Source organism: Rhea pennata, chromosome 15, assembly GCF_028389875.1.
Source record: "Rhea pennata isolate bPtePen1 chromosome 15, bPtePen1.pri, whole genome shotgun sequence".
Lineage (NCBI taxonomy): Eukaryota > Metazoa > Chordata > Aves > Rheiformes > Rheidae > Rhea > Rhea pennata.
The window spans coordinates 14,681,405-14,706,637 of NC_084677.1; the positions used below are offsets into that span (position 1 = coordinate 14,681,405).

At 36.9% G+C, this 25,233-nt stretch overlaps 1 protein-coding gene across 2 annotated transcripts in view; it reads right to left on the reverse strand.

The window, feature by feature from the left end:
- Positions 1 to 650: 650 nt before the first annotated feature.
- Positions 651 to 25,233, reverse strand: part of IQCE (IQ motif containing E) — a 28,266-nt gene continuing 3,683 nt past the window's right edge. The window contains exons 6-23 of one of the 2 annotated variants that reach the window (XM_062588198.1): positions 24,301 to 24,371; positions 23,519 to 23,632; positions 22,777 to 22,827; positions 22,179 to 22,249; positions 21,878 to 21,950; positions 21,429 to 21,478; positions 18,495 to 18,652; positions 17,935 to 17,990; positions 17,401 to 17,612; positions 16,532 to 16,636; positions 15,599 to 15,701; positions 13,263 to 13,403; positions 11,509 to 11,532; positions 10,292 to 10,405; positions 9,089 to 9,219; positions 8,454 to 8,587; positions 6,895 to 7,005; positions 651 to 4,168 (exon numbers count right to left, since the gene is read on the reverse strand). In XM_062588198.1, the coding sequence (XP_062444182.1) occupies positions 4,038 to 4,168; positions 6,895 to 7,005; positions 8,454 to 8,587; positions 9,089 to 9,219; positions 10,292 to 10,405; positions 11,509 to 11,532; positions 13,263 to 13,403; positions 15,599 to 15,701; positions 16,532 to 16,636; positions 17,401 to 17,612; positions 17,935 to 17,990; positions 18,495 to 18,652; positions 21,429 to 21,478; positions 21,878 to 21,950; positions 22,179 to 22,249; positions 22,777 to 22,827; positions 23,519 to 23,632; positions 24,301 to 24,371 (1,850 nt within the window). In that variant the 3' untranslated portion in view covers positions 651 to 4,037. The remainder of the gene's footprint in view (positions 4,169 to 6,894; positions 7,006 to 8,453; positions 8,588 to 9,088; positions 9,220 to 10,291; positions 10,406 to 11,508; positions 11,533 to 13,262; positions 13,404 to 15,598; positions 15,702 to 16,531; positions 16,637 to 17,400; positions 17,613 to 17,934; positions 17,991 to 18,494; positions 18,653 to 21,428; positions 21,479 to 21,877; positions 21,951 to 22,178; positions 22,250 to 22,776; positions 22,828 to 23,518; positions 23,633 to 24,300; positions 24,372 to 25,233) is intronic. The other variant, XM_062588199.1, reaches the window with a different exon arrangement.

Here is a 25,233-nt window from a genome sequence, read left to right on the forward strand (position 1 = left end):
CAATAGCCTGGTTAGACACATTTTTCTCCTGCAGGTTATTTTGAACAATCATGATGGTTTGCTCTGAATCTTTCATCCGATTTTCATTAGTTCGGTAACCGATCAGTGTGACTGTTGCAACTGCAAGCAAGCGGCATCACAGGCATAAATGAAACTTCTTGTATGTTGCACAAAGCCATAAATACATCTGAGGCAACGGCATGACTTTTTAGTTTTAGAACTACTTTGACAGGATTCTTCTTTAGAACGAAACACTGTTGCCAAGACTGAATGCAAAAGTCTTACCTCTGGCAGTTCCAAAAGGCTTTGGTCAAGGAGGCCATTCACTCTACTGATGGGGTGATTTTGAACGTACACTAAGGAGAAATTTCACACTCTATATGTTTAGGAGTTAACTTTTTGCTAACCTTTGCTAACCTGTTTGTCTTGCAGAATGAAAGACACAGGACTAGTCAGAACTGGCTCAGCAAAAAAGTTGTAAAAGGTCAACCTCAGTGCAAAGTGAACAGCAGAAACACGGCTCCCTTGCAGCACAGGCCAGAGCAGCAACACAAATGTAGTAACTGCAGCAGGAATGCAGGAACAATGAAGTTACAAACTTTAACTTTATTTGAAAGTTCAGCAATTGGGAGAAAATACATCACAATTCTTTTAAGTATTAAACGATCCAAAAATAAATTATGTACAAGATTTGCACAGTTCTAAATATTAAAATGATCATAAAAATTAATGGCTCTTTCTCATGTGCCAAGATTAATACTTTCACATTTCAACTATCTTAAAAGTTGCTTGTGTAGGGATTATTTTTATAGCTATGTAAAAAAACCAGTATGTTTATCAGATTTGGATGCCACAGTCAATATTTACACGCATAGGCACTTAAGGACAAAAAAGAGATCATCAGGAATGGCGTTTCATGAAAGTCAGATTTCTATATTCACATACAATCACCACCTAAACACTACTGTGAATTCCAAAAGGTTTTAAGAACGTAACATTAACGCATACCAGTAGAATGGGAAAGTACACTATTAGATTAGGTAGGTTACAATGGAGTTTAATTTTAATTCAAGACCTTGACGCCCCCACAAGGTTATCAGTACTTTCTACAGAAGTTGTTTTTCAGAAACTGAATGTATTTGTATAGGGCCTATCTTGACAGGTCAGAGCCACATAGATTTTATTGTCCTTGCTCCCTGTTGAGTTGAGGAAAGGTACCATTTACTCTGAAATTATATTTTTCTTCCTTCATTGTTCTACACTTCTTCCCAGATTTACAGGTACTTGTATTCAGACGCACAACCACAGAATGAAACCTACAGTGTCAATCAGTATTCCTTTCAACATATTCCACTAAAGTACAAACAGAAACAACATTAAAGGCTACCAATACTGTGAAGGTTTCTCTTTCTACTGTATCGCACTAAACTTCTGATATGCAGTGATCATACAGTTAGCTTCCAAACTAATACTAAAAACTTGCACTCCACTCAAGCGAACCTAAGAATTTTTTGTGGCTGTCAGCAGACTTGAACTTAGGAAGTTCCAGACAGATTTTAATTCATTCCAGCAGATTTTTGCTCCTTTTCACTCTGATTTTTCTCTGTGACTTTGGGTCTTACCAAGATGCTCTTCCCTCCCTATCCTGGAACATGCCCATTAACAGTATTCCTGCTAGCAATATCCTCAGTTAAAATGGAAGCCTTTCTACTCTGTTTCTACTTCCTAATACTTTCACAATAGTTCTTTACTACATGATAGTAAAGTAAAAAAATGCTTTCTTCATTTTATTTGCCATCCAAGTATTTCCCTAAAGGATAACAGCCACGTAGCTATTTTGTACTAGTCTTGGTCCTGGCACACAGTACATACTACTCACTCCTTAAGGTTTAAGTCCTAAGCTTTAGTTACTCTTTCTGGAGGTACCCATGACAGAGTCATGGATGGTTACAGACTTGATATATTATACATAAGCAACTCAGTATCGCTCTACTTCTATTCGGGAAAGCAACTCTTTTTCACAACATGACTTTCATAAAAAGAAGGAAACAGCTCTCAGCTTCTGCCAAGAGGATTTTTTTTCCCTTTTGTTCTTTTATTTATTTTTTATCCTTTTGCAGATGACAGTCATGTGACTGAAGTAAAAGCAGCAAAAACTCACTCAATGAGAGCGTAAATGACATTCTTCAGACTGCTTTGGTATGGAGAGCTCCCAAAACCACCTTTGGAAATAGCACAGGCAGCATTTCCACTGATGGGATTAAATGAAATCAGCTGTATTGTGCTGCAGCCATCCAGTTTCCTCTTTGGCTGCAAGTACTGGCATGAACTATGATAAGCCTCAGATAGTGCTTCATTGGAATCAAAGAACTGAGATAGCTCTGACTTATTAGTATTCTGCAAAACAGTGGCAAAAGATTTTTAATTTAAAAAAGGAGAAGGGAAAAGGTGATAAAAATCTTATATTTAAAATTGTGCTTGCTGTTTATAAGAGACTTCTTGATGACAAAGAAACCATTAGAGTCTCCATCAACCTTCACTGTGTGTTTGTAAAATTAAACTCTCCTTCCAGCAAATATCACATAATTTATTTGGTTCACCTTTTAAAAAACATTCTAATGCTTAGGAAGGATGTTGGCATGATAGCCTGGGCTGTAATGTCCTCTTTCCAGTCAAGAAGAGCTACAATGTGCACACCAGATCAGGAAAGACTACTCTGACCATGTTCTCGACAGCCTTTTCCATCTTTGCTTTTTCCATGGAGTCTGCTAAGAACAATGTCAATTAGTGTTATTTCTGGAGGTAGCTTCAAGGTAAATTATAAGACAACCTACCCCCTTCTGTAACTAAACCACCAAACTGTGTGGATTGTGTTTTGCATACTACGCTTATCCCAATCCACGTCCCTCAGAATATACCAGTAGTGCCTGTGCTTTCCAGCAGACAAGTCTCATAGTTTCACCTAGTGAGAGAAGGTGGCTGGGCACTATGAACCCTTTCTCATCCGGTGACTTGACTTACTGTGCACCTGCAGTACAGCTGATGGATGCATGTGCAAAGATAGCACTGAGAGAAGGGATAAACAACAGCAAAGCAACATTAGACCTAAAACCACTCAGTGCTCAGTGAATGAGCAATCTAGCGACATTAAAGTTTTAGTCAATTGATATACACTAAAATAGGGCATAAAGCAAAGTATCTTCTACGTCAAATGTTTCCACATGTTAGAGATGACCCTGCATTATCCACTTGTATTTGTGATATGTAAGCAGAAAAAGCAGTCACAAGGCCATCCTTCGCAGAGCACTCCTGCTATTACGCACCTTCTCTGACAAATATAAAAAACAGATTACACGAGCAGATATTTCAACTACAGAATAGTATCATACAAGTTATAGCAAACACATTTGGAAAAAGCAATAAATAAAGAAAACCCTGCAGATACAGTAGGCCTAGAATAGCCTGACAACAGAAGTGGCTTTCTAAAAGCCTTAACAAAGTCTGTACACACTGCAAATATTTAGTACAAAACTCCCAAAGCATGTATTAAAATATGACATAATAGCATTTTTAAATAGAGAGGACCCTGTAGCAAATACAAGCTATTTCCCTCCACATACATGATCTGAAAATTGAAGCTAAGTTATTTTTCACTTTCTGATTAAATAAAGTATTCTAGTTGATCTGAAACAAAATTACTTTGACATGAAATAGCTTAAGGCCTTATTGTTTTCATTTAAATTTGGCAATTGAGTTTACAGTCCTCATTGCAAGACAAAACATTAAAATGTTTTATTTTAATTTCTTTTAAAATCTGAACTCCCTCTTGGTACCGAAAGGATAAGGATAGCAGTCAGTCAGTGGGTTTTAGCCATGTAGTCTGCAGAGAAGACACATCAAACAGAATGATTTATTTATGGCTGAAATAATGACAACCATAGGCTAATACTCTCCCTTTTTTCCATGCTTGATATGCTTTGTCTTGGCATAAATATTTTTGTGAATCAAAATTCAAAATCATGAGTCCATTACCAAGCTTAAAAATGAGTATGGCTTTTCTTCATCCTTCGCAGTGGAGAGACAACAACAATATCATCAGAATCATCTGAGTGAGCTTCATCCATAGACAGTGTGAGTATGGGCTGTGGCTGCTTCTTAGAGGATCTGGCTGAAATAATTGCAAAGGAAACAATAGCATCAATAAACAACACTGACAAAAACAAGCCCTTCTGGGAACTGTAATATTCTCTGGGCCATTAAGTTTCCAGAATTATGAATAACTTTGATCTATCTTTTCCTGCATGTAACTATTTCCTTTCTCCTTTAATGAAAGAGCACAGCAAGTGTTAAGTTGACATACTGACCACGCGTGATTTGTGTTATTGTCTTTAAATCTTTGCCAGTGGTTACACACCATGAAGTAAAGCAATCTGATACTGCAGCCATTTCAGGTCATAAAAAAAATACTTATTAGAAGGCCAGAAAAGGAAAAAACGACCCAAGCATGCTTAAGCTAAGCAGAAAGGTCATGATGAGAATTTCAGTTAGACATGGATAGAGAAATGGGAAAACAATGAGGAAAAAGATGGAAGCTCTCAGTGGCAATGTCCTTCCTTCTTACATCTATGAAATACCCAAAATATTATTCACATGCTATACTACCATACTTAACAAGGAAAAAAATATATGACCACAACATGTATTGCACTTTTGTTTTTCTTTTTTGATTCTTTGCTATTTTTTGGATAGTTCTATACTCAACTTAATGATATCTCTATGCATCTCATTTATTCAACCTCTGAATAAATGCTTAAGACATGAACAGGTAGACCCCTAACAATTCCAGTAAAAACTGGAAAATCTGGGGGACCGAATTGGCACATACAAGACCCCTAGCATCTGATCAGCAGAACCAGCAGCTGTAATTCCCTCTGTAAGAGATCCATGACCTGAATGATGACAGCTATTAATACCTATTTTTCAGCTCCAAGTACCAATTCTCCTCTTGGTGGAGTATGGTGTTATGCTAGGAGGTATTAATAGCTGTCTAGCTAAATTGGCTTTTGGAGTAATGCGCTAGACTGGTCATTCTGCAGTTTGGAAAGTACATTAAGCAAGGAGCTTGCTAAACAGCTGAGTGATTTAAAGCTATTAGCTTCCTTTAGCTTTAAGTCATGCAGCTGTTGAACAAGCTCTTGCTTCATTCATTCCAAGGCCAAACTTGCACTGTGACCTCTAGATCATGTAATGATCTTAAACTTTCAATGAAAATAGATTTTGCAATAAGTCATTTAGTTTCACTATCCTTCTGGCATTATTTTGAGAGGAATTGTAAACATGAAAATGTGTTTTAAAGAGCCTTATATATTTGCTAAACTAAACGCATATAATCCTAGTTTAGTGTTTTGGCCTTTTAATATATTGTTTTCATCAGGTTAGATGCCTCTGTGTTTAAAAAAAAATCTAGCAAAAGGCCTACAGCATTCAATACTGCTTTGCTTGTCATTAAAACTTGCACTTCTAAAACAGTTTTGAAGACTATTATACAGTTCTCAGAAACTAGTAAAGACATTTTTGCTGCTTCCCAAAAAGCTGAACATATAATAACAGTGCAGTCTATGAAATTTAGTTTCTTTCTATCAGAGGAATGGCAGGGAGGAAACATATGTCCTGTATCTGCCTATCAGTCTTGAATGAGAGTAGCATTTTTTTTTCCTGCATATTACTGTTCACTCGATGGATACAACTGTTAACTAAATTTGAGGCTTCTTTGAGATCATAATGAATTTAAACATAGCCCTCAACACTAATCAGTGTGCTGACCTCTTCTCAAACACAAAGTTGTCACTCTGAAGTATATTAAATTGAAGATTAGGACAAGAAAATCTCAGACATCAGGAGAAGATATTTGTGGCATGGTCGAGATTTCTTCCTCCTCCTCAAATTTCACTTAACCATAAAGTCACGTGTCTCTACTTCTGTGGGTTGAGCTCACTGTCCGTATAACAGCTTCCTTGCATTCCTCCATTTCATCCACAGGCTCTCTGTCTGTCACCCCTTTTTCTAATTCGGGGCTTGTTGCAATCCCCTTTATTTATCTCCCATTCCAGTTGCTCTTGAAGTATGAGGTTCTCTTTGTCAGCAACCTCTTATTTCATCATGAGACCAATGGCAAGCCTGGTGCCTACCATTTTTGCCTACCCCCCAGTGTCAAAGATCAGTGTATGGCCTATTACTTATCTAGTCCTCTTTCCACCACAGGTATTCTCAATTTTTCTTCTTCTCTGAGAGATCAGTCTTTTCAGAGAGGAGAAATAGCTTGTTCAACAGCTGCATGACATGAATTTGATTGCTTTAAATCACTCAGCTGTTTAACAAGCTCCTTGCTTAATGTACTTTCCAAGCTCCAGGATGACCAGCATAGTACATTACTCCAAAAGTCAAATTGCTAGAGGATTTTTACATCAATCATAAACTAGGAATGACAAATGTGGGGCTTTTAGTTACCTTTACCATGTTGAAGCCAAATGGATTCAAATGGCAAAAAAATCCCCGTTGCAACCAACCAAGTAGCAAAGGATTCATATTTCTTCACAGAGGCGGCATTTACGCTAGAATGCTATGCTTCCTTTGGTAGGATTTTCTGATATGTCTTCTGGGAGAGGTTGGTTAAGCCGAAGCACTGAAAGTAATAGTTAACAGAACTACTTTGGACTAGGCCCCAGAACTAGTACTTTTAGGCACTCATGCAGTTACAGAAACACACATCCAGTACACTTCTTCAACAGCTAACTAGATAAGTTCAATAGTCTTCCAAATTTTGAAAACATGTCCCATATTAACAGCAATAAATGTAACCCTCTTTGCTTCCAATCTCTCCTTTTTGGTATTTACCAGATGAAGACTTCAAGGAAGAACGGTTGAGTTCTTGTGGTTTCCTCTCTACCCCTTCTGGTATAAATTCTTCCAAAACATCTTCACTCATCACTTTTCTGTCTTCATCTTCTGCAATAAAAGTTAGCTTTTGAAGCTTCAAGGCTGAACAGTGACAATGCTCTACTAGCAGTGAAAATTTCGCATTTATCAGACAAGCTTCATCTTACACCCTTCTTTGAGTCTTGTAAGTACTTCTTCAAAGGCACAAAGCATTTTTTTAAAATGATTCTGGTTTTGGGGCAGAATTTCACAATTCATCTACTCGGGGTTTAGCCTGAGAGCACCAAAAATAACTACTTCAGTTAAGCTTAGGGAAAACAGGATGCTGCAGGGGTTTCTTTTCTGGATACCTTCACTAGACATAACTAAAATCACTCAAAACTAAAACATCTTCAGAAAAAAGTACTATCTACTTCTTCACCAAGAAGTATAACAAGCTCCTGAGTATGAATACAATAAAACTTTCTACATGCATTTTCTTCCACTGAAGGGTAATCTCTGTATTCACAACTCAGGCAGATTTGGCCAACTCCCCATCTCATATCCTAGAGGAACAGCCTAGGCTGCTATAGCATGCTCTGTTTCTCAGCAAGTCTGCAGGGACTCTCAGCTTTTCACTGACAAAAACACCACAATGCTTCTTAGGTCACTCTCAAAACTGCTCTTTTTTTCCTCCAAGTTGTCCATAAAAGCATAAAATATCCTGCTTTGGATGGAACAAGCCATTTTCTGTTTATTTTTAACTCCTTTGAAGGAGTCTATGGCTGTCTTATCTGCATCATTGTTTTGCCTTTTCTACTCAGTACTTTTAACATCCCCTTTAAAGCCTTTTTGGATTTAACTCTATCTTCAGATGGGCAGCAATGCAGAATTCAAGAAGGAAACCAACTTGCAAACAAGCCATTAATTATTATTATTATTATTTAATTCCCAGTTTGTAGTATAGCAGTACTAGCTGGCAAGGTTATCCAAGACCTCATTTTTCCCCCTTACTGCAGGGACTGAAGACCACTGGAAAACATGACTAAGTACATATGGCTGACTAGGAGAGTTCTTTTTACCAGATGTCTCTCCCCTTAACAAGCTAATTTTTGAAGGTGAAAATGCTCTGAACTTGTCTTCAGCTTAATGCCCAAAACACAGTGGGAACTACCATATGACAGCTATAGAGCAAAGGAGAAGGCTGAAGAGGAAGTAGAGAGGCCACACAGGGGGAACACCATGTTTCTCAGATAACTATTCACCCCAGAGAGAGACCTTCCAAACCACAGCTGTGACAAGCAAGCAAAGTACTGTGAGGAAGCTGGTACTGATACTGTCAAGGCTTCTATTTTTAATTAAAGGACTGTACTTGCCAGTATAAGCAGTATGTCATCAAATTAAAACAATATACATGCAAAAAGTGTAAAAGTGTGCATGTGCACATGTGCCTGCATATGCAGATACTGTCTTCAAAAATTCTGTGTGCACCCGCTCAAAGCCCACATACTTTTGAACACACAGGGAAATGAGATTACCAGGAAGAGGCAATTTGAAGATTGAAGAACGTTTCTTGAGTGCTGGTGAGATTGGCTTCTTCTCCCTAATGTTAATAGCAGAATCTGCTTTCTCACTTGTTGCACTGGAGACAGAGGGCCTGCAAAAAGACAAACTAGATAGAGTAAGGCACAAAACAGGAGTTGCAGTCTGTCTTCAGAGTGTATGCAGAAAAGTTGCTTGTGTTGCTAGTCTCAAAGAGGTAAAAGCTTATCACTTGCAAAGTGAATTCAGACACTGAAGTGAGGTGACTACTATGTGACTCTCCTTTTAACCACAGCAGTCAGTATTTAAGACTTTCGGAGCAGTAAACGAGAGAAGTAATTTTTAAGACAAGAGTCACCACAGACCTAAGAAATAGGCAAATTACTATGCTCTTGCTGAGCTAAGCCACTGGGCTGCATGCAAGGCTCTATTCTAGCTGTTCCTTTTTCTTCCTTGACATAACCCTTAATTTTTACATAACAGTTCTTTGGATTGACTTACATGAAGCTATTATAATACCAATGAATTTCATGGAAACTGAGGGTTTTTTTTTAAAAGAGTATTATTTTACTAAAGTAAAAAAAAAAAATCCTGCTACTGCATTTTGCAGAAATACCTGTTCCTGACTTACCTCTCCTCTAGTAGTCCTTTACGTGCTAAATGAGCCCTGAAAATGGACTGGATGAATGTTGTAATCTCCTCTTCCTCCTTGCAGTCAGAAGACAAGCTCAAAGAGTTTGACCCAAGAGACACGCAGGAGTTCTACAGAGCAATCAGATCAAAGAAAACTAACCTTTTACAAATTGCACAGAAGCTTGACAAAACCTTTGACAATTTTACTTTTGATTGTGGAAATGGTATTAACTGACAGTAGAGCAAATATTCTCATCTTTAAGGTTCTACAACACTAACTCAGCAGTAAGATAATGTTATCATCATACAAGCTTTGAAGCATCTGTATTCAATTAATGAAAAAATGGACAGCTGCAAGGGGGAAGGAAACTTTCTAAAGCCATAGGAGGTAAGGCAGCCTCTACAAAGGATAGGTTTTCTCCTTGTATTAAGCAGGAGTATTCTGGCCTAATAAACAGGTCCAGTTTGCTGAGATAAAAGTGCATGTAAAGTGTAACCAGATGGCCAACCTGGATGGAGAATTACATATTAATTTTATCTCACTCACGGTCTAAAGGATGTTCAGATAAGTTGGCAAATGATTTACAGAAACTAAATGTTCAGTTGGTAAGGAAAATTTTTCACATTCAGAGCTGAGCAATCTGAGGAAAGTGTGATGTAACTGAAGACACTGCAAGCCTTTGGCAGAGTGTGCCACATACAGGATTCCTTTACTTTTCAAGAGAAAGATGGTCTCTAAATTCTTATTTCTAAAGTGATGAAGATTTGACTATTACTACAATGACTCACTGAAAACTTGGATGCAAGTATAGCTTTCAAAGGCGCCCCATATTAAGGAGTTAAAGGGTTATTTTATTAAGCTGATGGAGACCCTCTCCGCTTTCCTTCCTTCCCCTCCTCCTCCCACCCCCCCCCAAGAAAAAGAGGAGATTTAGTTACAGTCTATAATGCAGGGAAATTACAGCTTTACTTCTAAGGAAAACTGCTAAATAAAGACAGTGGAAAGGAAGGCGAGGGAATGAGTTTATTATCTTTCTGGAATTACAAGGGCACTGCCAACTAGCACATTAAAACAAAACCACTGCTTGATTCAAAGAATTATAAAGAATTATAAAGATTCAAAGTATAGTATCTTAGACAGTAAAGTAAAAATAACTGGAAATCACTAAGACAGATTATACACATTTGCCCCAACAATTACCTTGCTTCCAAGGTTATGCATGTTTTGAGATTTTGCATCATGCATCCCGTTACTCAGTAACAGTTTCAGCCGAGCTAAATGTCCTCTGAAAGCTGCCTGAAGCACAACAATGGTCTAGCACAGAAAGAAATAAATGTTAGCTCCCTTGGAAGATGGCAGCTACAAATTAAAACAAGAATCCAGAGGGAAGAGGTATTATGGATAAAATAACTGTTTTCCCTGCTCAGTGGGAACTATTTAAGGTCTTGACTTTTTTTCACATCTAAGAGGCACCCGTAACTACTTCACAGGTATTCTGCCACAATCCAGAAGATCTCCAGCCTGTAAGGGATTGAAAAAACCCATAGACATACAACTCCATGGTTTAAATTTAATCTGTGAAGTTGTACGTGATTGATCCTGTCAAATGCAACTAAGTTCTAGCTGCCAACAGCAGCCTGTATTTCACAGATAGAGCAATGCGCTCCTATCCCATCTTAGATTCTGGCTACACAGCAGGCTCTGTGGTGCTACGTTACAATCAGAAATCAAGTCAAGTCTTGCAGACATTGTGGTGTTGTGCTGAACAGAAGCCTTTCCTCTCTGCTGAGAGATTTACTCGATTCTAATTGACAGAAAGCATCTAGATGTAAAACAGCACACTTAGGTCACTTTGTTAGAATTCCTTCCAATTTCTGAATGTAGGATTTCTAATGTTCTAGGAGAAACATAAGATACTGTGTTGTGCTATTCGAAAAACAGCCTAATCAAAAACTTTATGCAAAATATTTATCAAAAGGTGACTAGTTTGTCAAATTAAAATTCAGTTTCTCCAAAATACTCACAGTTGTTTCATCTTAGCAGAGACTTCAAACTCCTACTTTAAAATCTTTCTGAAGAAAAGACATCACAGAGCAACTGAAAGCATTATTAGAATTATCTAACATAGAAACACCTTCCTGTCTTCTTGTATCAAATTTTGTTCCACTTTTTCAAAAGCATTCATCCTTCAGAAGGAACCAAGTATAAAAAAGTTGAACCCAAAATTTAGACAAATTATCAAACAAAACCAGGATGTTACAAGGTAGATCATGAGCCAATTTGAACAGCTAACATGCTCTTGGTGCAACAGTTCATCTCATAGCAAAACTTCTTTAAAAATAAAAAGCAATTTGTTTATGCTTTCATGTAAATTAAATCTGATTTACTACTCTGTTGGGTGTCATAAATACACTCACCTCATCCAGAGCAATTTCTTTTTTCTGAAATGGAAAATGTCTGAGTTAATGTCAGGTATATATGTTTTCTGTAACAAGGATTTCCCAAAATGCTTTCATTTTTTTCTTATAAATCATAAAAAGATCAATCAATCAAAACACATAAACCAGAACATATATCTCATCTTCTCCTGAAAACTCAAACTCCAAACTTTAGGAAAAAAAAAAGCTTTTCACTCTTAAAAGCAGCTTTCTGAAATTAGATCTGTGGATAGTTGTTTCTCTTTAGTTTTGTAAGAAGTAATAACATGCCCTTCCTCACGTCCTGTGTCTTACACACGGGAAAAATGCAGCACTATGTTGTTTGCTAATAAAACAATATTTAATAATAATGTTTTGTCCTATATCATTTTGTCTTTTTGACTATTCTTGAGACCACAAAACTTCCTGTATTGCTGTGGATTTGTACAAAGGTTAAAGCACCACAGAAGTGAACTTCTCAGTCATACCTTGTAAACTAAGTTAGTCATTTTAGACACACGCTCACGTATAGCATATCTAACCTGAAAGAAGCATAGATACATTATATATATTTGCAAATTTCTGATCTTAACTCTCCAGGAAAATATTTTATATGACCTTTCAGAAGAATTTAATTCCTCCTTATTTCAAGCATTTTATTTTTTCCATTTTCCAGCAAATTTTGCTCTTGTCTAAAAGCTTGCCACAATTAAAAAAAAAAAAAGAAAAAAGAAAGAAAGAAAGAAAATAACGTTTCCTTTCTTAAATACTATTCTGGTAACCCATAAAAAGAGGTGTGCAGGTGCCTAACACTTTCTCCCCCTCTTTGCTAGGATTCCAGGTCATATTGCATCTCCTTTCAGACACCTCTCTCTGCATGGAAGTTAGCACTGTGGCAGCTGGATGCTTACTGTATGTTATGTAAGAAACTCAGTCCAGATGAAAAGGTGTTATCTGAACTGCAACTCCCCAAAATTAGAACAGCACCATTTCACAACTGAAGAAAAAGTTCCACTTTTAGTGAAATTACAACACTTCTGCATTTCATTTTAAAAGCAATCTCAATGGAAAGTGGACAATGTTTGATTAACACTTTCTTTAATAAAAAAATGAAATAAAAAAGTCATGAACTTTAGAACTCACTACCCCTTACTCTCACTAGCTTTAGCTATTGTGTTATTCTCACCTTTACCCTCAATTGGAAAGTTAAAAAACTTTCCCCAATATAGGCTAAAAGCACTGAGTAGTCTGTCCTTCACAGAGTATCCACGAAGAGGGAAAAAGTCAAACAATTATCATGAAAGCTTCAATCAGTGTCACAAGAAATCAGTTCTGAGAGAGCGCAACAGAAAGAGAGACAGAGATAGATCAGGAGCCTTCTCTGATGTGGCATGTTAAAGGCACGGACACATCAGCAACACACTGGGCTAATAAGCATGAGATCTGCTCCAGTCCTAACACTGCAGCCAAAATGCAGTGGGCAGAACTCCGTGAGAAGAGGCTTCAAGGAGGTAACAAAAGCAACACTGCTTCAGCACTGTCACAGCCTCCATAGTCTCCGTGCTCATCCAGATTCCCCCATTCAGCAAACGGTCATCCCACAGCAGCAAGCAACAGAGTCCGAGGGAGCAAAGGCAAAAGAAGGGGCAGTGAGGAATTGAAAAAGGTGGTGGAAAAGGAGATGGTGGTAAGGAGATAAGCAGGTACTTCCTAGATTCTGAAATGACAGCAAGATTGGAGAAGGATATCCTTACTTCTTCCTGACTGGAGAATCTCACCTTCTTTCTGTACATCTTCCACTGTCTCTGGATGAGTTTGGCTGCTTGCTCCCTGCTGCGCTCTTCTTTGCCTTTAAGCACGCAGACCAGTGAAGACTGAGAAGAACCCTTAGTACACTGAAGACACAAGTTTGAATTATGTGAGATAGGCAGGTTACAACTGACTCAGAGAAATCAACACCAGAAAGTTGTTAAATGCTCATCTTGCCTAAAAGGTGGAAGGAAGTTTAAAAAGAAAATTTTAATTCTGAATACTGCTCTGTTCAAATTCATCGTCTAGATGACTCTCACAGTAAAAAGACATTCCTGCTCCCATTTCAGTTGTTAACAGAGCATGGGAACCAACAGGTTTTTATTTATGTGAGCTTCTATTTTTCTAAAACAACGGGAGCTCCCAAAATGGAACCTACTTGCTTTGTTCATAAAAAACAGTCTGTATGTTATTGACAGTGACAACTACTGTCAGGATACCTGATTCCCAGACAAAGACTAATATTAATTAACCTGGGTGTTTTCTTACATCTCATCCTGGCAGCTGTGGCCCCTAATCAACTGCTTAGCTCACTGGTGTGTTGGCCACCATGGAACAATAAGGAGACAGACAGCTTTGTAAAAATTGGCATAATTATTCTACCTTGAACAAATTAGTTATTTGGAGGAAAAAAGAGAGAGTTACTAAGAACAAAACAAGATCTTTTTCTAGTTATTCCTCTTGAGTTGTGGTTGCACATTCCACCTCTGGACATCTGATCTTTTGATTCCTTACAATGACATCTAGAATATATGGTCATCTAAAATTTAAGGCTGAATTCACATCAGTCTCACAACTACTTCCTATAAAAAACACTGAAGGACTCTCAAGTGATAATCTTAAAACATTAGTCAGCTCCTGAATCACAAAGGAGATGAAGAAAGACTTGCTAGGGAAACAATCCAAGCAGCTCTTAATCTGTAACTAGGAAAAATGCCCTAACCAGAAAGCCCAACTGTGCACTTTAACAGAAGTTACGGTGAAAAGACCAAGTTGGCAATTATTAGACATATTTAGCTGTGCCCACCAAATTAATTTTTTGCAGATTCTCTTAATTTAGGCTTACAAAATGCATCTATGATGGACACAAAGACCCCACCCCCAACTGCTGCAGTTCACACAGGCTTACCACACCACTGTGTGAACACACAAAATCTCTTGCCAAATTGCTGGCCATACAATTACATGGCAAAACAACAAAGAACAGTCACTATTATAACACATGAAGACTTAGCGTGTTTTGAAATACTTAATACATAATGTCAGTACTTAATAAAATGAAAATGCTCACAAAAATCTGCTTGTTTATAGTCACAAAACTAATCGTCTCATCTCACTTGCATTATAACTGCACCTTTAAAAGACTAATTTAATGTGTTGGTGTAAAATTCTTAGTAGAGGAACAAGAGATTTTATACAATCTGAGGAAGACTCCTGATTCTGTAAAAAGGATTTATTTATAACCTTTAAAATGCTGAGTTACAGGCTTAAGTTTAGCAAATGGATCACATTATTTTAAAATGACAACCTACTATTAAAATGAAAAAGTGGTAGAAACTTAGAGATAATTACAAATAATGAGAGCATTTCAATAAACGGGTGGTTACTGGCCAAGAATATATATAGTCTGCTGAGGAAAAATGGGCTGTTTATTGGCTGTTTTTTAGAACTCAAGTTATTTAGTATTCAAAACATCATCTAGCATCCATCAGCCTATAACGCAAAATCTAAATCCAATTCTCATGAAACTGTACAGTATATCAAGAAACAGCAACCTCTTAAACCAGTGGACATTTTTATTCATATTTCAGTATTATCTATATTTCAGGGTCTGTTTATTTTCAAGTACAAAGTAGTCAAAATCCCCACTAATACTTTTCATCTAGTTTCTAATAAAATGAGACTAACCTGACCACACTGCATCTAAAATCATGTCTGTCAATCCCTGTTCATCTCCATTGGCCAATTACAACTACATTTCAAAGAGGGATGGAAGGTTGTAAAGATATCAAGTTTCCTCATATTTCATGAAAATAAGCAATTGGTAAGTGAGGCTCCATTTAAGCCTGCACAGGAAGAATGGCTGCCCTATAAACTCAATTATATTTATTAGATAACAGAAAATCCAAGAAGACATTATGAATAGCTCTACTCTATAAAAATTTAAATTCAAAGAGGATAAAAAAGACATATCTAGCAGCATCTACCAGCTATACAGACTTCATCAGCTCAATTGGTAAGATATTAGATGCAAGGAGAAAAAAAATAGCTGGACCTGTACCTTATTAAGCTTTTCCATTTTATCATCTGCCTCTTGTCTCTTGTCTTCCTCGAATTTAGGCTCTGATTGCCCTATTTTCTGCATAGGGTTCTGGATTTCCTCTCTGTGGCGAAGAGATAAGGCAAAGATACACAGTTAGAAATTTTTGATGTTACTGGTTTGAATAGATTGGACATAGAGTCACAAGGTCGGGGTTTTGGTTTTGTTTTGTTTTATTTTAAGGCCAAAGCAGGAAACCATGCTCGGGATACCATTATACATATATCAGATAGTAACAGACATGGAACATCAATTTTCAAGATGTGATAGCACAGCCTTATGCTAAAATTAAAAAAAAAAAAAAAAAAAAAAAAAAGCCCAAGGTTACAATGCTACCCTTGATCCTATTAATAATGCATCTAGCTCTGAACTGATGACTGACAAATATGAAATGCAGCAAAGCCCTGTCTTATATAGAAATAATGAAATCAATTTTTCTCTTTTTTTGCCACAATTGCATTGAATTATTACCAACAGTTAAACAGAACCCATGTAGTGAATGAAATGACATATTGACAGGTGTCTAAAAACAAAGGCTAAGATAAGGTTAAAAAATATATATATTTTTTCTTCATAAAGCAGTAAAAAAAAAGTCTTTGAGTCCAACATGGTAGCTTTGCTTTTTCAAAATATCTTAATTTATTTGTTTTTATTATAATAATTTTATTATAATTTCTACTATGCTTTTCAGTCACTCAATTCCTCTAAATACTCTTTTGGGGATTCCTGGTAACTTACTCCATCGCTAGCATTATCATTTAAGCAAAACTAGTTCAGCTGCCCACAGTTCAGATGACCCCCTACAGATTCTGAGCTGTTTCAGAAGAGAACTGTACTTCAACAGGCATTTTTTTTTTATTATTCTGAAAGAAACTTCTATGCAGAAGACAATACCTTAGTGTCTGCTCTTCTTTATTCTTTTCCTTCCTCTCATCCTGCAACCTCTGCAGCTCCAGATCTGCTTCAGCCTTAGCTTGCAGCAACTGCTTGATCTCTGATCTATACAGGAATAAGGAAATCTAGGTAATACTTATAGCACTCATATTTCAAACAAGAGCAGTTATTTTTTGTTTAGACTTCTAAATAAAATTGGTTTGTTCAAATTTGGAAGGTAATCAATTTTATTTTTTTGCTTTTAAACAAAACAAAATGCAAACATAGTTTGTTCAGAAACAAGGCATGCTTGCTTTTCGCATGCTCTTGCTGTGCATTTTGTTCAGAGGTGAGTTGGCACAGAGGCAGAGCATCTTATTAACCACACACAGTTGTGTGCACAGCTCTGCTCATGGTCAAATTAACCTGCTTGCCCCTGTGCAATGACACACTAGAATTGTGTGTCATTGAACAGAACTAGTCTAAGCAAAATAAGCTGCAAATAAATTGCTTACTGAGGAGAAAAGAAGACATAGTACCTCAGAAGGCAAGCTTAAATGGAGAAAGTGGCAGATTAGAACAAAAGCTTGTGATGAAAAAAACAAGAAAAGACTTTTACAGCAAAACACCTGTAACAAGTGCCGCATAAAGTGATATGCAGCACTTCCTCTCACTTGCCTTTTTTCTATATCATAATTTTACAAAGCTGATAGAACTAGTACAAACCTGATAGAACTAGTAAAAGCTTTTGAAAGAAAGAAATTGAAGGTACCCTCAAAACTTTATCTTTTTGCTGAAAATGTGAAGAACTTACTACATAGTTTCATACAGCAATAAGAAATATTTCACACCTAGGTAAGGACAACATCTCAAACAAGACCTGCACTTACTCTTTACTGACTAGGAGATTCTGAAGTGCTCTCCTATCACTGTTCAGCTTCTTCACTAGTTCTCGAAGCTGTTGACATTCCTCACTGTGCCCCAGCTGCTGAAAGGCTGAATGACCCAGGTCTGCAGCAGGTGGAGATGACACTGCAAGTAACTGTGATGTCTCACTATCTGCTGATGATAACCTGGTGTTGTTCTCCATGGCATCTACTTTCTAAAGAGAAGAAATTTACACAGAAAAACAAAGTGGAACAGACAAGAGGAGCAAATTTAAATCTAGCTTAAAATAATTTCACTTGGGCCAAGAGAAAACAAGAGTCAACGGAAGTTAATCCCAAATCCTGCATTTATACGTAACAAATATGAGGGGGGAAAAGGTGGGGAGGGAACATGGCGCAGATAGCAGTTTACATGTAGAAGCCAGAATGCCCAAGCCTGACATATGGAAAGATTACATGCCATGAGCACAAGCTAGCAAGGTTCTGTATTTTCTTCTCTAAGAAAGGTTAGATGGCCATGTGATTCTGATCACTCACTTTTTCCAGTTCTGAAATTCGTCTCATCAGCCTCTGTTTGCTCCACTCACTATAATCTAAACACAGTAACAAAGGTTTAAACATGAAATTAAACCACAGAGTCAAGGTTTTTCTTGTTTTTTTTGAAACTTCTATCCATACAGCAAGACCACCTAAAGACCACTGAACCACAACTTTAAAGATGCAGCAATGAGAAAATAAGAATGGTCTTGAAATATCTAACTTCTTACACAAGGTATTTCAGAATTCAGTACAAACCAATTACCTTGATCAGTTTTTGACAGCTGAAAAACAGCTTTGCACTGAAACCTTAAATCCTCAAGTCTAAATGAAAGGAGCTGAGGCCTGACTGGAACAGCATCTCCACATGTCAGAGATCTGCTCTTATAAGAAATTCCTCATTCCAAACTCTACCGCTTCTGAATTTGTCCTAATTCCCTTTGTCTTTGTCCTAATTCCCTTGTTTCTGCTATTGTAAGGTCCTGCTCATCCTTTCTCAAACACTTCTTTCAAATGCATCAAAATCCCTGCCCCATGTTCACCAACTTTTCAGCACATACTTTTTGTTTTATTGGAAGCAGGACAACTGCTCAGTACTTGGTCTAGATCTTCTTTCAGGCTGCGATTCTCATCCTGTAATTCCTTGATGTTCCTGGATAATCTCAGGACAGCAGCATTCAGGGCCTTTAGTCGTTTTTGGGTATCTCTGCCCTCTGTACTTGGAAGAGGCCAAGAACAGAAAGTTAACTTAAAAGCAGAGAACAAAGAAGACATATCAGAAAGAATAGAGTAGCCCCACTATTCAAGCTGGCTTACTAAGTTAACTGCCTCAGCTTCCTCCCTCACAGCATTTCTCAACACTTGATTTGAGGAATCACTCCTCAAATTTACCACTTGTTCTTTTAAGAAAAAAACATTCCAAGACCATCTTGTTCAACATCTTCACAATTGCTCTAATTATGTCAACTTAAGAAGAGGCTCAACTTTGACAGGTAATTTATTACTTTAATTTCCTCTCCTGCTCTATTTGTTTCCCTAATGCATAAACAAGAATGCTTTTATGAATTTTATTTGTTTTTCTAGTTGTTTTGTTAATCAACTTCATAATACTTTATCAGTGATCTATATGCCACAGATTAAAAAAAACAACAACAACAACAACAACAAAAACCACTTCTCTTCAAGCAAAGTGGAAGAGAAGACTCTTCTAAAATCCCATTCAGGACAGAAAACTTATTTATGTGCAGACTAAGATTGTGACAGAAAAGTATACACACAAGGGAATAATTTTCAAATCCAGCAAAGAAATACCGTTTCAGATAACTGTGAATGCTACTCGAATGTAAAAGAAACCACCCCTGAGAAAGAAAACCCCAGAGAAATTTCTTTCTTTAAGATATATTTCAGTCAATGAGAGATTTGAAACAGATTTGGAAAATACAGCTAGCATTGATGTGGTGGGAATGACAGGCACCAGAAAAGGCAAAGCCTGCAAAGTGTTAAAACTGCTTTAAGTATATTACTATGATTTTGCCTTTTTAATTTTCTAAGAAAAGGAGGAAGAAATCTCAGCTTCCAGGTGTTCAAAGTTGTAAATTCTGTTCACAAAACAGATTCCTAGTGAGATGAAATACTCGCTTATTATTGCTATGAGAAAGTTCTTAAACCCTCCTTCTAGGGAGAAAGGTCTAAACTAATAGACCTTGGACAAATGGCACTCCTAATGACAATTACAGAATGGGTTGTGAAGGAATCTTACATCCCATTCACTGTAGCAATTACAAGGTAAAGGGGGAGATAGTCCACAACTAGCATATCAGAATGAAAACCTGAGTCTAATCTACCTCTTGGAAATTAAAGAGAAATGAAGCCATCAAAACAAACAAACAAATCTGTCCAGATCTCATGGATGACTATGCATAAAGCTGTCTGAGAAAGGAGCCATGGAGGGGGGAAAAAAATAAAGTGACAGAAGTGATATGATACAAATCTTAACTGCATCACTTACTACTATTATTTTAGGCTGATCCAAAACTAAATGAAACAATTGTGGAATGGTAGGTAAAGTGGAACAGACTATACTGAGGGCTTGAAAGGTTGCTTTGTTTTTAAACAACAGCTGGACACTACAGCTTCACAGATGAGACAGATAAAGAGGAGCTAAATGTCATTCGCTTCAGCTAGAAATAATGTAGACAGGTGAAAGAAGTACACTCCTACAACTCTTGCTATATGTCATAGTCCTGACCTTCAACATCACTTGTTATTCTAGTGCTCGACCTCTCAAGAAGAGACTGACAGTCATATAATCAAGAGAGACTGCCTTGACCATTGCTTTTTGAAGCTGTGAATAAATGAGGACAAGGAAGAGACCTGATGACTCATTTTCACCTGTAACTAAATTAAGTGTGATGGCTTTCAGCCTTGAGAGGCAAGTCATTACATGCCTGAGCCAAAAGAGATGAAAAATTTTTAACACACTGACAAAATAAATCCCAGTTTTTAATTCACAGCAGACAACAGATTAGGGAAACAGAAGCAGTATAGATAATGACCCACAAAGAGTTCTCATGCGTTTCTATCAATTTAAATAATTACATCTAAAATTAAAATAAAAAAAATAAAAATTAAACTTGGTCACTACAGCTTTACTACAGCTTCACATATAAACATGTATATGCAGTGTCCACATCAAAATTAAAAATAGTTCCCTGTATTTAAAACAATGCTAGGAGGGCAAGCAAATTTTGAAGGGCTATTGTATGGTAATGGTAATCTTACCATCCTACCAAGACACTACTGCCCTCTTCTCAGAGGGATTAACACTCCATTGCACAGATGCTCTTACTGTAATTTTATCTTTTGCCTTTGTGCTTTGATTTTTATTTTTCTCTCACAGCATGTTTGTCCTCATCCCCATCCGTATACCTGCACATCAGAGACAAGCACTACTAGATGCTTTCTGATGGTGCCTTACTAGTGTCGCATATGGTATCTCACAAAAGCTACCGTGAGCAGTGGATGTGTTTCTCTGCACCACAGGGAAATAATTTTTACTCCTGAATACCTTTCTTCGCAGCACACATCCTGAGCATGGTACAGAACTAACTTATGCATACAGTACCAAACACCTAATGATTTTTTCTTTTTTTTCTTTCTTCAATCAACAATGATAACAGAAAAGGTTCATTATTGGGTAAAATAGATGTTTACTTAACTGAGATAAAATTTCAGAACTTTTGTGGAATTTTTTGATAGTTCTAGTATTCTTTTCCAAAGCAAGTTACATTTATCTATCAACAAGAAAAATAATGTGACTAAGCCATATGCCCAGGCTATGAAGTCAACTATGGTAGTACAAAAAAAGCGAATCCAGCAATATAATGAGAAGATAAACTGTTCCTATGTAGTTGCTTTCCATCAGTTAAAGTAGTATATGAATGATATACTGAAAAAATATACAGAAGCATTTGCCTCAAAAGAATTAAACATACTTTTTCCTCATAGTCTCAGATTTTGCCAGGAGGACTTGGAGACGATGAACCTGTGAAGTACAAAACACACATTCCATTAGGGAGCTAGCTGCAGGAAGCTGACACTGCTAAAGCAGCACATCTGTTTGGTAGGTAAAAACAGAACAAGACTTTTTGGATAGCAGTAGAGGCAATGATGGCATTACTAAAAATTAGGCTACTATTATGTTGGTATTCATCTAAACACTATACTTAAGGATGCACATTAGTTTCATTATTTCCCCTCTTTAGTGAATATGCTCAACTTTCTTCAAAAAGGTTTTTCAGCTCTGAGGACATCTGTGAATAGCTGATTTCCTCAATGTCCAGTGCAGCTCAGGAAACATGTCTAAAATATTCTATTTACACTTCAACTTAACAGCTGAACAACTTCTTATCCAGCTGCCTGCTGAGGGCCTTGTCAGATGTACCTCTTCATAGTAGGTTTCCATAGCTATCCTCATTTCTTCCAGATTAGTGGTCTTCATGTCTGCCTGGCATTGGCTGAAAACACACGAAGGCAAAAATTAGTCCAGTTAGACTAGCAAAGAAAATGCAATACAGGTGTATAATTTCTGAGTGGCTTATAATTTCTAAGATGTTCTCTGAGTTCATTGTGATCAGGGTTTAATTTGCCTTAAGAAACCAAAGAATACAAACTAAAAATAAAATGGCTTTCAAGTTCCCTTGATTATCTTATCCAATATGAGCCCCTCCCCTCCAAAGTCATACTTGATAGTGTTGTCTTTTTCCTTGCACTGCTGTTCCAGCTTGAGAATCTTCTGCTTTAATGCACTAACCACCTACAGAAAGAACAAAGAGCTCATCAGTCCTATAAGAATCTGTTTTCTCGTACAAATTCCACTTCCCTAAAATCTTGTTCTCTCTTTAGAAATTCTACCTAATCAGACATGCTTATTCCTACATACTTCAGTGTTCAGTAAACCATACAGACACCTACTATCCTGTAACAAAGAGGACACTAAACAAATCAATCCCTAACTTGTATCTATGATTATATAACCAACTTAAAAACATTTACACACAATCATTAAACAAAAACAACCCTGCCTATCACTCTGGTAAATTCAGAGCAGTAAATAACAGGAAGAATACTGATGCAAACAATTCATGATGGTGACTAAGGTGGTTCTTTAAGTTACCGTTAATCTTTGTTACTGGTTTCTTATCTGACTATAAAAGTAAGCTTACATGCTTCCCTAATTGTTTATTCTTTTATACTTCACTTTATTTTTCTAATTAGTAGTGGTTCAATTTGGCAAAAGAAAAAAAGAAAAATCAAAGCAAAAGGTAGCAAAGAAACAGTTACCCATCCATTATTGTTCTTCTTTTCTGACAAAACTCGTGCCAGCTCAGAGCCCTGCAAGAAGACAATAAAGTGAGTGACTGACTTTGCTGCCTTATTCTACAGATTGCTCTCTGACCACAGATAATTTTCTATTCTGTTCATCTTCATAATCATTTCCTAGTCCAACAGCTTAAATTCCAAAGTCCCTATGCTTATTGTTTTGTATTAGTACACTTCTCCCAAGATGTAGAGCAGTACCTAGGAAAAAAACAGGCAGAAGGACTTCAGTGAAGTTCAGATCTCCTGACTATGATCCTAAATGCTTCTCAGCCTCATAGGTCTGACAATAAGATTCATCCTTTGCTCTCTGGTTCAGGTCTCAGGACTACATGCATCAATCACTGTGCAAGAGACTGACTCCCTTCTACTCTCAGGTAAAACATTCAGAAAGCAGGCCTCTAAGAAGATGACAATTTAGTTTTACCTTTCAGAAATGAAGATTATCATTGCTAAATAAACTTTTCTGCACAGTACGGCATGATCTTCCCCTGAACTGAACTAACAGGTGACTTGGAATGGTGAGCTAAGATACACAGAACAGAAATCACTTCACACCAACTACCTCTCATATTCAAGCTCATCATTCCTAGCAACCAAAACATTACACATTTCTGATACTCAGTAAGATGAGAAGAGGACCCCACTGCTCAGCACTATATTGCCTGTTCTGCATTTTACTCCACAAAAGATAGTTATAACTTACCCTGGAAGTATCCAACAGCTGTTCAATCTGTTTATCCTTTCTATTATTCTCTTCTTCCAGCCGACGGAGTTTTGTCTTCATTCTATCTCCCTCATTTTTCTGAGCTTGTATTGTCTAAAAGAGGGAGAAAAAAAATAAATAAATAAAATCCAAAAAGCAAGTTCATCTCAAGAGACACAAATCACTGAGTTTGCACAGGGAAACACATTTTGATGCCAATAACAATCCAATTACAATGACCAGGATGAAAATAAAAGAAGGAAAAAGAAAAAGAGGTCATCTCACTGGACTAGGCCTGACATATAAGGGAGGTGACAAAGCAAAGACAGAAGGAAAAGATTTAATGGAAAGACAACCTCAAAAAAATGATCTACAGCAACCAAGATATTTGGCTACATATACCTTTAGTGTTCGACATGCCCAGTCCTCTTCTTTCACACACTGCACTAGGAGCCGGGAGAAGAAAAAGGGAGGAGGACAAAGAAACCAAATGCAATGAACCTTTTCAGTGTTCAGCTAAGGCCATGGCTGGGATTCAGCACTGAGTATACTTCAAGGCTTCCATATCCAGTACTCAGAAGTATCTATCACACCATAAGAATAACGAAATTGCCTTGAACAGACACAATTTTAGTTCAGACCTTGCATTACAGATACAGAAATATTTGGTTGATCTCCCATTTGTAGGATCCAAAGTATTCTGAACCAACAAGGCCTGGACATCTACGGACAGATGGAGTAGTCCTACGACTTTTACTATGTGAGCATCAGAGAGACTGTACCTTCTTCAATTCTATAATTTCATCATACATATCTTCTTTTTCTTTGTAGTCAGGAGTTCCAGGAATGTAGCCTATAGAAAAAAAGGCGTGCATAATAATTGGATTTGAAAGAGGTATTCTTCCTAAACAAAAATCTTACAGTTAAAGGAAAATACCTAGAACAGCAACAAATTGGAAACTAGCTGCTTTTTATAAGAAGTAAAATCAGTTAAAAAAAAGATTATTATAAAAATGCAGATGTCACCATATGAACCTTCTGACAGAGTTTATCACAAATTTCTCCTAAATATTTCTCTTTTCTCTAGTATTAGATTAAAATATCCATCTCAATAGAAACATACACTTCATGGAAAAACATATCCTTCTAATCCCAACAAAATAATTATAATCTTCCAGAGTTGCAGGAAGCTACATATTACCAGCAACAGTTTAAGTACCATTTTAGAGGGAAGTGAGATGTTTTAAGTGTACAGTTCTCCTTTAAGGAAACAAGACCAGAATAAAAATGTTAATTTTGCTTCTCTAATAAAACTCAACTGATTTCAATATCACAACCACATAATAAAACACTTTCTGGAGAAGTAAAAGGAGTTCAATTACACAGAATTTCAGGCAAGCAGATGGTTTCTATCAATGGTTCCCAAACTCCGTTTTGTAAAGTAACAATAAATTCTTTACAGCTGGCCCATGGAACCATATTATGTTTACAATGTTTTCAACTGAAAGTGCATGGCAATTTGCAAGAAATTCTGAAAGCTAACAGTGATTCATTGCTCAAAAAAATGTAGGAACCCCTGTCTTATCTAATTTAAAAAGAGTGAGAACCAGCCTGATGGGAACAGCTCAATCTCAAAAAGTATTCCAAGAATAACATTCTGACGTATGTATTTTAATACAGGTTAAACTGAAGTGGCTCTTGCTTTACTAAAGCTA